The sequence below is a fragment of the Oncorhynchus nerka genome, unplaced genomic scaffold (assembly GCF_034236695.1).
Source record: "Oncorhynchus nerka isolate Pitt River unplaced genomic scaffold, Oner_Uvic_2.0 unplaced_scaffold_801, whole genome shotgun sequence".
NCBI lineage: Eukaryota > Metazoa > Chordata > Actinopteri > Salmoniformes > Salmonidae > Oncorhynchus > Oncorhynchus nerka.
In genome coordinates this window covers 179089-193074 of record NW_027040446.1, presented here as the reverse complement: position 1 = coordinate 193074, position 13986 = coordinate 179089, and the positions used below count along the sequence as shown (strand labels likewise).

The following is a 13986-nucleotide window of genomic DNA, read 5'->3' as shown; positions in this document are numbered from 1 at the left end:
TTTGATTCAAACACTGTTGACTCTGCTGGGGATTTGAATCAAACACTGTTGACTCTGCCGGGGATTTGAATCAAACACTGTTGACTCTGCTGGGGATTTGAATCAAACACTGTTGACTCTGCTGGGGATTTGAATCAAACACTGTTGACTCTGCTGGGGATTTGATTCAAACACTGTTGACTCTGCCGGGGATTTGATTCAAACACTGTTGACTCTGCCGGGGATTTGAATCAAACACTGTTGACTCTGCCGGGGATTTGATTCAAACACTGTTGACTCTGCTGGGGATTTGAATCAAACACTGTTGACTCTGCTGGGGATTTGAATCAAACACTGTTGACTCTGCTGGGGATTTGATTCAAACACTGTTGACTCTGCTGGGGATTTGAATCAAACACTGTTGACTCTGCTGGGGATTTGAATCAAACACTGTTGACTCTGCCGGGGATTTGATTCAAACACTGTTGACTCTGCTGGGGATTTGAATCAAACACTGTTGACTCTGCTGGGGATTTGAATCAAACACTGTTGACTCTGCTGGGGATTTGAATAGTGTCTGAAGGACAGCTCCCCCTGGGGGACGGAGGAGGAGGAGGAGAAGGAGGACAGGTCCCCTAGGGGAACGGAGGAGGGGGACAGCTCCCCCAGGGGAACGGAGGAGGAGGACAGCTCCCCCAGGGGAACGGAGGAGGAGGAGGAGAAGGAGGACAGCTCCCCCTGGGGGACGGAGGAGGAGGAGGAGAAGGAGGACAGCTCCCCCAGGGGAACGGAGGAGGAGGAGGACAGCTCCCCCAGGGGAACGGAGGAGGAGGACAGCTCCCCCAGGGGAACGGAGGAGGAGGACAGCTCCCCCAGGGGAACGGAGGAGGAGGACAGCTCCCCCAGGGGAACGGAGGACAGCTCCCCCAGGGGAACAGAGGAGGAGGACAGCTCCCCCAGGGGAACGGAGGACAGCTCCCCCAGGGGAACGGAGGACAGCTCCCCCAGGGGAACGGAGGACAGCTCCCCCAGGGGAACAGAGGAGGAGGACAGCTCCCCCAGGGGAACGGAGGAGGAGGACAGCTCCCCCAGGGGAACGGAGGAGGAGGACAGCTCCCCCAGGGGAACGGAGGACAGCTCCCCAGGGGAACAGAGGAGGAGGACAGCTCCCCTGGGGAACAGAGGAGGAGGACAGCTCCCCCTGGGGGACGGAGGAGGAGGACAGCTCCCCCAGGGGAACAGAGGAGGAGGACAGCTCCCCCAGGGGAACAGAGGAGGAGGACAGCTCCCCCAGGGGAACGGAGGACAGCTCCCCCAGGGGAACAGAGGAGGAGGACAGCTCCCCCTGGGGGAACAGAGGAGGAGGACAGCTCCCCCTGGGGGAACAGAGGAGGAGGACAGCTCCCCCTGGGGGACGGAGGAGGAGGACAGCTCCCCCAGGGGAACAGAGGAGGAGGACAGCTCCCCCAGGGGAACAGAGGAGGAGGACAGCTCCCCCAGGGGAACGGAGGACAGCTCCCCCAGGGGAACGGAGGACAGCTCCCCCAGGGGAACGGAGGACAGCTCCCCCAGGGGAACAGAGGAGGAGGACAGCTCCCCCTGGGGGACGGAGGAGGAGGACAGCTCCCCCAGGGGAACAGAGGAGGAGGACAGCTCCCCCAGGGGAACAGAGGAGGAGGAGACAAACAGAAAGAGATGCTTGATGGGAACGGTGACGGGCTCGTAGTTTCTCCTTTGCGCGGGGGGGGTCACGTACCTCTTGACAACGTCGGCTCCGTTCCAGCAGGCCAGTCCATCGGCGGAGGCCAGCTGGTTCACACACAGCTGGTCCGCCAGGCCACCGTAGAAGGTACGGTACAAACGCAGACTGTTCAGGAACTCTCTGTTGAGACAGACACACGGGGGGGAGGGGACCAACGCTGGTATACTTCCACACCCCCAGTCCTCTCAAGAACCTCATAACGCTAAAATCATCATCTAAGCAAACCTTAATCAACAACAAAATACGCCCTGAGAGATCAACCTTTTGAGTGTGGTCTAAAAGTGCTGAGTAGAAAATGAGGACTATAAAGTGAGTGTTTAGCAGTGGTGAACTGAGACAGTGTACTCACTTCCTCCTGGTAGCCAGGCTGTTTCCTGTTTCTCCGATGAAGGCTTTGAGAGGGATGGACTCTCCGTCCTGCTGACCGCTGACTGACTGGGCAGGCTGTCTACTGGGACGACCACATACTTTATACACCTGGAGCACAACAAACACACAGAACAATCAGTTGATGTACAGCTCCTAATGTTAGAGAGCTCCTAACAGGGTGCAGTGGCAGGATGTCTCCACTAGATGGACCCAGAGGACTCCCTCCTAACAGGGTGCAGTGGCAGGATGTCTCCACTAGATGGACCCAGAGGACTCCCTCCTAACAGGGTGCAGTGGCAGGATGTCTCCACTAGATGGACCCAGAGGACTCCCTCCTAACAGGGTGCAGTGACAGGATGTCTCCACTAGATGGACCCAGAGGACTCCCTCCTAACAGGGTGCAGTGGCAGGATGTCTCCACTAGATGGACCCAGAGGACTCCTCCTAACAGGGTGCAGTGGCAGGATGTCTCCACTAGATGGACCCAGAGGACTCCTAACAGGGTGCAGTGGCAGGATGTCTCCACTAGATGGACCCAGAGGACTCCCTCCTAACAGGGTGCAGTGGCAGGATGTCTCCACTAGATGGACCCAGAGGACTCCTAACAGGGTGCAGTGGCAGGATGTCTCCACTAGATGGACCCAGAGGACTCCCTCCTAACAGGGTGCAGTGGCAGGATGTATCCACTAGATGGACCCAGAGGACTCCCTCCTAACAGGGTGCAGTGGCAGGATGTCTCCACTAGATGGACCCAGAGGACTCCCTCCTAACAGGGTGCAGTGGCAGGATGTCTCCACTAGATGGACCCAGAGGACTCCCTCCTAACAGGGTGCAGTGGCAGGATGTCTCCACTAGATGGACCCAGAGGACTCCCTCCTAACAGGGTGCATTGGCAGGATGTCTCCACTAGATGGACCCAGAGGACTCCCTCCTAACAGGGTGCATTGGCAGGATGTCTCCACTAGATGGACCCAGAGGACTCCCTCCTAACAGGGTGCAGTGGCAGGATGTCTCCACTAGATGGACCCAGAGGACTCCTAACAGGGTGCAGTGGCAGGATGTCTCCACTAGATGGACCCAGAGGACTCCCTCCTAACAGGGTACAGTGGCAGGATGTCTCCACTAGATGGACCCAGAGGACTCCCTCCTAACAGGGTGCAGTGGCAGGATGTCTCCACTAGATGGACCCAGAGGACTCCCTCCTAACAGGGTGCAGTGACAGGATGTCTCCACTAGATGGACCCAGAGGACTCCCTCCTAACAGGGTGCAGTGGCAGGATGTCTCCACTAGATGGACCCAGAGGACTCCCTCCTAACAGGGTACAGTGGCAGGATGTCTCCACTAGATGGACCCAGAGGACTCCCTCCTAACAGGGTGCAGTGGCAGGATGTCTCCACTAGATGGACCCAGAGGACTCCCTCCTAACAGGGTGCATTGGCAGGATGTCTCCACTAGATGGACCCAGAGGACTCCCTCCTAACAGGGTGCATTGGCAGGATGTCTCCACTAGATGGACCCAGAGGACTCCCTCCTAACAGGGTGCAGTGGCAGGATGTCGCCACTAGATGGACCCAGAGGACTCCTAACAGGGTGCAGTGACAGGATGTCTCCACTAGATGGACCCAGAGGACTCCCTCCTAACAGGGTGCAGTGGCAGGATGTCTCCACTAGATGGACCCAGAGGACTCCCTCCTAACAGGGTGCAGTGGCAGGATGTCTCCACTAGATGGACCCAGAGGACTCCTCCTAACAGGGTACAGTGGCAGGATGTCTCCACTAGATGGACCCAGAGGACTCCTCTCCTAACAGGGTGCAGTGGCAGGATGTCTCCACTAGATGGACCCAGAGGACTCCTAACAGGGTGCAGTGGCAGGATGTCTCCACTAGATGGACCCAGAGGACTCCCTCCTAACAGGGTGCAGTGGCAGGATGTCTCCACTAGATGGACCCAGAGGACTCCCTCCTAACAGGGTGCAGTGACAGGATGTCTCCACTAGATGGACCCAGAGGACTCCCTCCTAACAGGGTGCAGTGGCAGGATGTCTCCACTAGATGGACCCAGAGGACTCCCTCCTAACAGGGTGCAGTGGCAGGATGTCTCCACTAGATGGACCCAGAGGACTCCCTCCTAACAGGGTGCAGTGGCAGGATGTCTCCACTAGATGGACCCAGAGGACTCCCTCCTAACAGGGTGCAGTGACAGGATGTCTCCACTAGATGGACCCAGAGGACTCCCTCCTAACAGGGTGCAGTGGCAGGATGTCTCCACTAGATGGACCCAGAGGACTCCTCCTAACAGGGTGCATTGGCAGGATGTCTCCACTAGATGGACCCAGAGGACTCCCTCCTAACAGGGTGCAGTGACAGGATGTCTCCACTAGATGGACCCAGAGGACTCCCTCCTAACAGGGTGCAGTGGCAGGATGTCTCCACTAGATGGACCCAGAGGACTCCCTCCTAACAGGGTGCAGTGGCAGGATGTCTCCACTAGATGGACCCAGAGGACTCCCTCCTAACAGGGTGCAGTGGCAGGATGTCTCCACTAGATGGACCCAGAGGACTCCCTCCTAACAGGGTGCAGTGGCAGGATGTCTCCACTAGATGGACCCAGAGGACTCCCTCCTAACAGGGTGCAGTGGCAGGATGTCTCCACTAGATGGACCCAGAGGACTCCCTCCTAACAGGGTGCAGTGGCAGGATGTCTCCACTAGATGGACCCAGAGGACTCCCTCCTAACAGGGTGCAGTGGCAGGATGTCTCCACTAGATGGACCCAGAGGACTCCCTCCTAACAGGGTGCAGTGGCAGGATGTCGCCACTAGATGGACCCAGAGGACTCCCTCCTAACAGGGTGCAGTGACAGGATGTCTCCACTAGATGGACCCAGAGGACTCCCTCCTAACAGGGTGCAGTGGCAGGATGTATCCACTAGATGGACCCAGAGGACTCCCTCCTAACAGGGTGCAGTGGCAGGATGTCGCCACTAGATGGACCCAGAGGACTCCTAACAGGGTGCAGTGACAGGATGTCTCCACTAGATGGACCCAGAGGACTCCCTCCTAACAGGGTGCAGTGGCAGGATGTCTCCACTAGATGGACCCAGAGGACTCCCTCCTAACAGGGTGCAGTGACATGATGTCTCCACTAGATGGACCCAGAGGACTCCCTCCTAACAGGGTGCAGTGGCAGGATGTCTCCACTAGATGGACCCAGAGGACTCCCTCCTAACAGGGTGCAGTGACAGGATGTCTCCACTAGATGGACCCAGAGGACTCCCTCCTAACAGGGTGCAGTGGCAGGATGTCTCCACTAGATGGACCCAGAGGACTCCCTCCTAACAGGGTGCAGTGACAGGATGTCTCCACTAGATGGACCCAGAGGACTCCCTCTGGCTGATGGTCAGGGGGCTGACGGTCAGGGGGCTGACGGTCAGGGGGCTGGTGGTCAGGGGGCTGGTGGTCAGGGGGCTGACGGTCAGGGGGCTGACGGTCAGGGGGCTAATGGTCAGTCTAGTGTACACTACTCACTGTAGTCTATGTTGAAGTGAGCCAGTCTAGTGTACACTACTCACTGTAGTCTATGTTGAAGTGAGCCAGTCTAGTGTACACGATTCACTGTAGTCTATGTTGAAGTGAGCCAGTCTAGTGTACACGACTCACTGTAGTCTATGTTGAAGTGAGCCAGTCTAGTGTACACTACTCACTGTAGTCTATGTTGAAGTGAGCCAGTCTAGTGTACACTACTCACTGTAGTCTATGTTGAAGTGAGCCAGTCTAGTGTACACTACTCACTGTAGTCTATGTTGAAGTGAGCCAGTCTAGTGTACACTACTCACTGTAGTCTATGTTGAAGTGAGCCAGTCTAGTGTACACTACTCACTGTAGTCTATGTTGAAGTGAGCCAGTCTAGTGTACACTACTCACTGTAGTCTATGTTGAAGTGAGCCAGTCTAGTGTACACTACTCACTGTAGTCTATGTTGAAGTGAGCCAGTCTAGTGTACACTACTCACTGTAGTCTACCCTGAGTATACCACACATTATACTGTAGTTTACCCTGAGTATACCACACATTATACTGTAGTCTACCCTGAGTATACCACACATTACACTGTAGTCTACCCTGAGTATACCACACATTATACTGTAGTCTACCTGAGTATAACACACATTATACTGTAGTCTACCCTGAGTATACCCCACATTATACTGTAGTCTACCCTGAGTATACCACACATTATACTGTAGTCTACCCTGAGTATACCACACATTATACTGTAGTCTACCCTGAGTTAACCACACATTATACTGTAGTCTACCCTGAGTTAACCACACATTATACTGTAGTCTACCCTGAGTTAACCACACATTATACTGTAGTCTACCCTGAGTTAACCACACATTATACTGTAGTCTACCCTGAGTTAACCACACATTATACTGTAGTCTACCCTGAGTTAACCACACATTATACTGTAGTCTACCCTGAGTATACCACACATTATACTGTAGTCTACCCTGAGTATACCACACATTATACTGTAGTCTACCCTGAGTTAACCATACATTATACTGTAGTCTACCCTGAGTTAACCACACATTATACTGTAGTCTACCCTGAGGATACCACACATTATACTGTTTATACCCTGAGTATACCACACATTATACTGTAGTCTACCCTGAGTATACCACACATTATACTGTAGTTTACCCTGAGTATACCACATATTATACTGTAGTTTACCCTGAGTATACCACACATTATACTGTAGTCTACCCTGAGTATACCACACATTATACTGTAGTCTACCCTGAGTATACCACACATTATACTGTAGTCTACCCTGAGTATACCACACATTATACTGTAGTCTACCCTGAGTATACCACATATTATACTGTAGTTTACCCTGAGTATACCACATATTATACTGTAGTTTACCCTGAGTTAACCACACATTATACTGTAGTTTACCCTGAGTATACCACACATTATACTGTAGTCTACCCTGAGTATACCACACATTGTACTCTAGTCTACCCTGAGTATACCACAGATTATACTGTAGTCTACCCTGAGTATACCACACATTATACTGTAGTCTACCCTGAGTATACCACACATTATACTGTAGTCTACCCTGAGTATACCACACATTATAATGTAGTCTACCCTGAGTTAACCACACATTATACTGTAGTCTACCCTGAGTATACCACACATTATACTGTAGTCTACCCTGAGTTTACCACACATTATACTGTAGTCTACCCTGAGTATACCACACATTACACTGTAGTCTACCCTGAGTATACCATACATTATACTGTAGTCTACCCTGAGTTAAGCATACATTATACTGTAGTTTACCCTGAGTTAAGCATACATTATACTGTAGTCTACCCTGAGTATACCACACATTATACTGTAGTTTACCCTGAGTATACCAAACATTATACTGTAGTCTACCCTGAGTATACCATACATTATACTGTAGTCTACCCTGAGTATACCAAACATTATACTGTAGTCTACCCTGAGTATACCACACATTATACTGTAGTCTACCCTGAGTATACCACACATTATACTGTAGTCTACCCTGAGTATACCAAACATTATACTGTTTATACCCTGAGTATACCACACATTATACTGTAGTCTACCCTGAGTATAACACACATTATACTGTAGTCTACCCTGAGTATGCCACACATTATACTGTAGACTACCCTGAGTATACCACACATTATACTGTAGTCTACCCTGAGTATACCACACATTATACTGTAGTTTACCCTGAGTATACCACACATTATACTGTAGTTTACCCTGAGTATACCACACATTATACTGTAGTCTACCCTGAGTTAACCACACATTATACTGTAGTCTACCCTGAGTATACCAAACATTATACTGTTTATACCCTGAGTATACCACACATTATACTGTAGTCTACCCTGAGTATACCACACATTATACTGTAGTCTACCCTGAGTATACCACACATTACACTGTAGTCTACCCTGAGTATACCATACATTATACTGTAGTCTACCCTGAGTTAACCACACATTATACTGTAGTCTACCCTGAGTATACCACACATTATACTGTAGTCTACCCTGAGTTAACCACACATTATACTGTAGTCTACCCTGAGTATACCAAAACATTATACTGTAGTCTACCCTGAGTATACCACACATTATACTGTAGTCTACCCTGAGTATACCACACATTATACTGTAGTCTACCCTGAGTATACCACACATTATACTGTAGTCTACCCTGAGTATACCACACATTATACTGTTTATACCCTGAGTATACCACACATTATACTGTAGTCTACCCTGAGTTAACCACATACTGTAGTCTACCCTGAGTATAACACATATTATACTGTAGTCTACCCTGAGTATACCACACATTATACTGTAGTATACCCTGAGTATACCACACATTATACTGTAGTCTACCCTGAGTATACCACACATTATACTGTAGTCTACCCTGAGTATACCACACATTATACTGTAGTCTACCCTGAGTATACCAAACATTATACTGTTTATACCCTGAGTATACCACACATTATACTGTAGTCTACCCTGAGTTAACCACACATTATACTGTAGTCTACCCTGAGTATACCACACATTATACTGTAGTCTACCCTGAGTTAACCACACATTATACTGTAGTCTACCCTGAGTATACCAAAACATTATACTGTAGTCTACCCTGAGTATACCACACATTATACTGTAGTCTACCCTGAGTATACCACACATTATACTGTAGTCTACCCTGAGTATACCACACATTATACTGTTTATACCCTGAGTATACCACACATTATACTGTAGTCTACCCTGAGTTAACCACATACTGTAGTCTACCCTGAGTATAACACATATTATACTGTAGTCTACCCTGAGTATACCACACATTATACTGTAGTCTACCCTGAGTATACCACACATTATACTGTAGTCTACCCTGAGTATACCACACATTATACTGTAGTCTACCCTGAGTTAACCACACATTATACTGTAGTCTACCCTGAGTATACCAAACATCAGGAACACCTTCCTAATATTGAGTTACACCCCCCCCCACACACCTTTTGCCCTCAGAACAGCCTCAATTCATCAGGGCCATGGACTCTACAAGGTGTCAAAAGCGTTCCACGGGGATAATGGTTCCTGTGCTGTGAAGGGAGTAGTACACAGCGTTGCACCAGACCTTCAGTTTCTTGGCAATTTCTCACATAGAATAAATAGTCTTCATTTCTCAGAACAAGAATATGGGCCTGTTTGGGACCCAGTCATGATCTAACTCTCCCTGGTTAACAGTCTGGACAACCTCTTCTGGCTACTGGGGATGATCTAACTCTCCCTGGTTAACAGTCTGGACAACCTCTTCTGGCTACTGGGGATGATCTAACTCTCCCTGGTTAACAGTCTGGACAACCTCTTCTGGCTACTGGGGATGATCTAACTCTCCCTGGTTAACAGGACAGTCTCTTCTGGCCACTGGGGATGAGCTAACTCTCCCTGGTTAACAGTCTGGACAACCTCTTCTGGCTACTGGGGATGAGCTAACTCTCCCTGGTTAACAGTCTGGACAACCTCTTCTGACCACTGGGGATGAGCTAACTCTCTCTGGTTAACAGTCTGGACAACCTCTTCTGGCCACTGGGGATGATCTAACTCTCCCTGGTTAACAGTCTGGACAACCTCTTCTGGCTACTGGGGATGATCTAACTCTCCCTGGTTAACAGTCTGGACAACCTCTTCTGGCTACTGGGGATGATCTAACTCTCCCTGGTTAACAGGACAGTGTCTTCTGGCCACTGGGGATGATCTAACTCTCCCTGGTTAACAGTCTGGACAACCTCTTCTGGCTACTGGGGATGATCTAACTCTCCCTGGTTAACAGGACAGTCTCTTCTGGCCACTGGGGATGAGCTAACTCTCCCTGGTTAACAGTCTGGACAACCTCTTCTGGCTACTGGGGATGAGCTAACTCTCCCTGGTTAACAGTCTGGACAACCTCTTCTGGCTACTGGGGATGATCTAACTCTCCCTGGTTAACAGTCTGGACAACCTCTTCTGGCTACTGGGGATGATCTAACTCTCCCTGGTTAACAGTCTGGACAACCTCTTCTGGCTACTGGGGATGATCTAACTCTCCCTGGTTAACAGTCTGGACAACCTCTTCTGGCTACTGGGGATGATCTAACTCTCCCTGGTTAACAGGACAGTCTCTTCTGGCCACTGGGGATGAGCTAACTCTCCCTGGTTAACAGTCTGGACAACCTCTTCTGACCACTGGGGATGAGCTAACTCTCTCTGGTTAACAGTCTGGACAACCTCTTCTGGCCACTGGGGATGATCTAACTCTCCCTGGTTAACAGTCTGGACAACCTCTTCTGGCTACTGGGGATGATCTAACTCTCCCTGGTTAACAGTCTGGACAACCTCTTCTGGCTACTGGGGATGATCTAACTCTCCCTGGTTAACAGGACAGTCTCTTCTGGCCACTGGGGATGAGCTAACTCTCCCTGGTTAACAGTCTGGACAACCTCTTCTGGCTACTGGGGATGAGCTAACTCTCCCTGGTTAACAGTCTGGACAACCTCTTCTGGCTACTGGGGATGATCTAACTCTCCCTGGTTAACAGTCTGGACAACCTCTTCTGGCTACTGGGGATGAGCTAACTCTCCCTGGTTAACAGGACAGTCTCTTCTGGCCACTGGGGATGAGCTAACTCTCCCTCGTTAACAGTCTGGACAACCTCTTCTGGCTACTGGGGATGAGCTAACTCTCCCTGGTTAACAGTCTGGACAATCTCTTCTGACCACTGGGGATGAGCTAACTCTCCCTGGTTAACAGTCTGGACAACCTCTTCTGGCTACTGGGGATGATCTAACTCTCCCTGGTTAACAGGACAGTGTCTTCTGGCCACTGGGGATGAGCTAACTCTCCCTGGTTAACAGTCTGGACAACCTCTTCTGGCCACTGGGGATGATCTAACTCTCCCTGGTTAACAGTCTGGACAACCTCTTCTGGCTACTGGGGATGATCTAACTCTCCCTGGTTAACAGTCTGGACAACCTCTTCTGGCCACTGGGGATGATCTAACTCTCCCTGGTTAACAGTCTGGACAACCTCTTCTGGCTACTGGGGATGATCTAACTCTCCCTGGTTAACAGGACAGTCTCTTCTGGCCACTGGGGATGAGCTAACTCTCCCTGGTTAACAGTCTGGACAACCTCTTCTGGCTACTGGGGATGATCTAACTCTCCCTGGTTAACAGTCTGGACAACCTCTTCTGGCTACTGGGGATGATCTAACTCTCCCTGGTTAACAGTCTGGACAACCTCTTCTGACCACTGGGGATGAGCTAACTCTCTCTGGTTAACAGTCTGGACAACCTCTTCTGGCTACTGGGGATGATCTAACTCTCCCTGGTTAACAGTCTGGACAACCTCTTCTGGCTACTGGGGATGATCTAACTCTCCCTGGTTAACAGTCTGGACAACCTCTTCTGGCTACTGGGGATGATCTAACTCTCCCTGGTTAACAGTCTGGACAACCTCTTCTGGCTACTGGGGATGATCTAACTCTCCCTGGTTAACAGAACAGTCTCTTCTGGCCACTGGGGATGAGCTAACTCTCCCTGGTTAACAGTCTGGACAACCTCTTCTGGCTACTGGGGATGAGCTAACTCTCCCTGGTTAACAGGACAGTCTCTTCTGGCCACTGGGGATGAGCTAACTCTCCCTGGTTAACAGTCTGGACAACCTCTTCTGGCTACTGGGAATGATCTAACTCTCCCTGGTTAACAGTCTGGACAACCTCTTCTGGCTACTGGGGATGATCTAACTCTCCCTGGTTAACAGGACAGTGTCTTCTGGCCACTGGGGATGAGCTAACTCTCCCTGGTTAACAGTCTGGACAACCTCTTCTGGCCACTGGGGATGATCTAACTCTCCCTGGTTAACAGTCTGGACAACCTCTTCTGGCTACTGGGGATGATCTAACTCTCCCTGGTTAACAGGACAGTCTCTTCTGGCCACTGGGGATGAGCTAACTCTCCCTGGTTAACAGTCTGGACAACCTCTTCTGGCTACTGGGGATGAGCTAACTCTCCCTGGTTAACAGTCTGGACAACCTCTTCTGGCTACTGGGGATGATCTAACTCTCCCTGGTTAACAGTCTGGACAACCTCTTCTGGCTACTGGGGATGATCTAACTCTCCCTGGTTAACAGTCTGGACAACCTCTTCTGGCTACTGGGGATGATCTAACTCTCCCTGGTTAACAGTCTGGACAACCTCTTCTGGCTACTGGGGATGATCTAACTCTCCCTGGTTAACAGTCTGGACAACCTCTTCTGACCACTGGGGATGAGCTAACTCTCTCTGGTTAACAGTCTGGACAACCTCTTCTGGCCACTGGGGATGATCTAACTCTCCCTGGTTAACAGTCTGGACAACCTCTTCTGGCTACTGGGGATGATCTAACTCTCCCTGGTTAACAGTCTGGACAACCTCTTCTGGCTACTGGGGATGATCTAACTCTCCCTGGTTAACAGGACAGTGTCTTCTGGCCACTGGGGATGATCTAACTCTCCCTGGTTAACAGTCTGGACAACCTCTTCTAGCTACTGGGGATGATCTAACTCTCCCTGGTTAACAGGACAGTCTCTTCTGGCCACTGGGGATGAGCTAACTCTCCCTGGTTAACAGTCTGTACAATCTCTTCTGGCTACTGGGGATGAGCTAACTCTCCCTGGTTAACAGTCTGGACAACCTCTTCTGGCTACTGGGGATGATCTAACTCTCCCTGGTTAACAGTCTGGACAACCTCTTCTGGCTACTGGGGATGATCTAACTCTCCCTGGTTAACAGTCTGGACAACCTCTTCTGGCTACTGGGGATGATCTAACTCTCCCTGGTTAACAGTCTGGACAACCTCTTCTGGCTACTGGGGATGATCTAACTCTCCCTGGTTAACAGGACAGTCTCTTCTGGCCACTGGGGATGAGCTAACTCTCCCTGGTTAACAGTCTGGACAACCTCTTCTGACCACTGGGGATGAGCTAACTCTCTCTGGTTAACAGTCTGGACAACCTCTTCTGGCCACTGGGGATGATCTAACTCTCCCTGGTTAACAGTCTGGACAACCTCTTCTGGCTACTGGGGATGATCTAACTCTCCCTGGTTAACAGTCTGGACAACCTCTTCTGGCTACTGGGGATGATCTAACTCTCCCTGGTTAACAGGACAGTCTCTTCTGGCCACTGGGGATGAGCTAACTCTCCCTGGTTAACAGTCTGGACAACCTCTTCTGGCTACTGGGGATGAGCTAACTCTCCCTGGTTAACAGTCTGGACAACCTCTTCTGGCTACTGGGGATGATCTAACTCTCCCTGGTTAACAGTCTGGACAACCTCTTCTGGCTACTGGGGATGAGCTAACTCTCCCTGGTTAACAGGACAGTCTCTTCTGGCCACTGGGGATGAGCTAACTCTCCCTCGTTAACAGTCTGGACAACCTCTTCTGGCTACTGGGGATGATCTAACTCTCCCTGGTTAACAGGACAGTGTCTTCTGGCCACTGGGGATGAGCTAACTCTCCCTGGTTAACAGTCTGGACAACCTCTTCTGGCCACTGGGGATGATCTAACTCTCCCTGGTTAACAGTCTGGACAACCTCTTCTGGCTACTGGGGATGATCTAACTCTCCCTGGTTAACAGTCTGGACAACCTCTTCTGGCCACTGGGGATGATCTAACTCTCCCTGGTTAACAGTCTGGACAACCTCTTCTGGCTACTGGGGATGATCTAACTCTCC

At 50.7% G+C, this 13986-nt stretch overlaps 1 protein-coding gene across 1 annotated transcript in view; it reads right to left on the bottom strand.

The window, feature by feature from the left end:
• Nucleotides 1-486: 486 nt before the first annotated feature.
• LOC115120627 (glypican-3) overlaps nucleotides 487-13986 on the bottom strand; it is a 136338-nt gene continuing 122838 nt past the window's right edge. Inside the window, exons 5-6 of the mRNA XM_065016882.1 lie at nucleotides 2091-2218; nucleotides 487-1861 (exon numbers count right to left, since the gene is read on the bottom strand). Of these exons, the coding sequence (XP_064872954.1) occupies nucleotides 487-1861; nucleotides 2091-2218 (1503 nt within the window). The remainder of the gene's footprint in view (nucleotides 1862-2090; nucleotides 2219-13986) is intronic.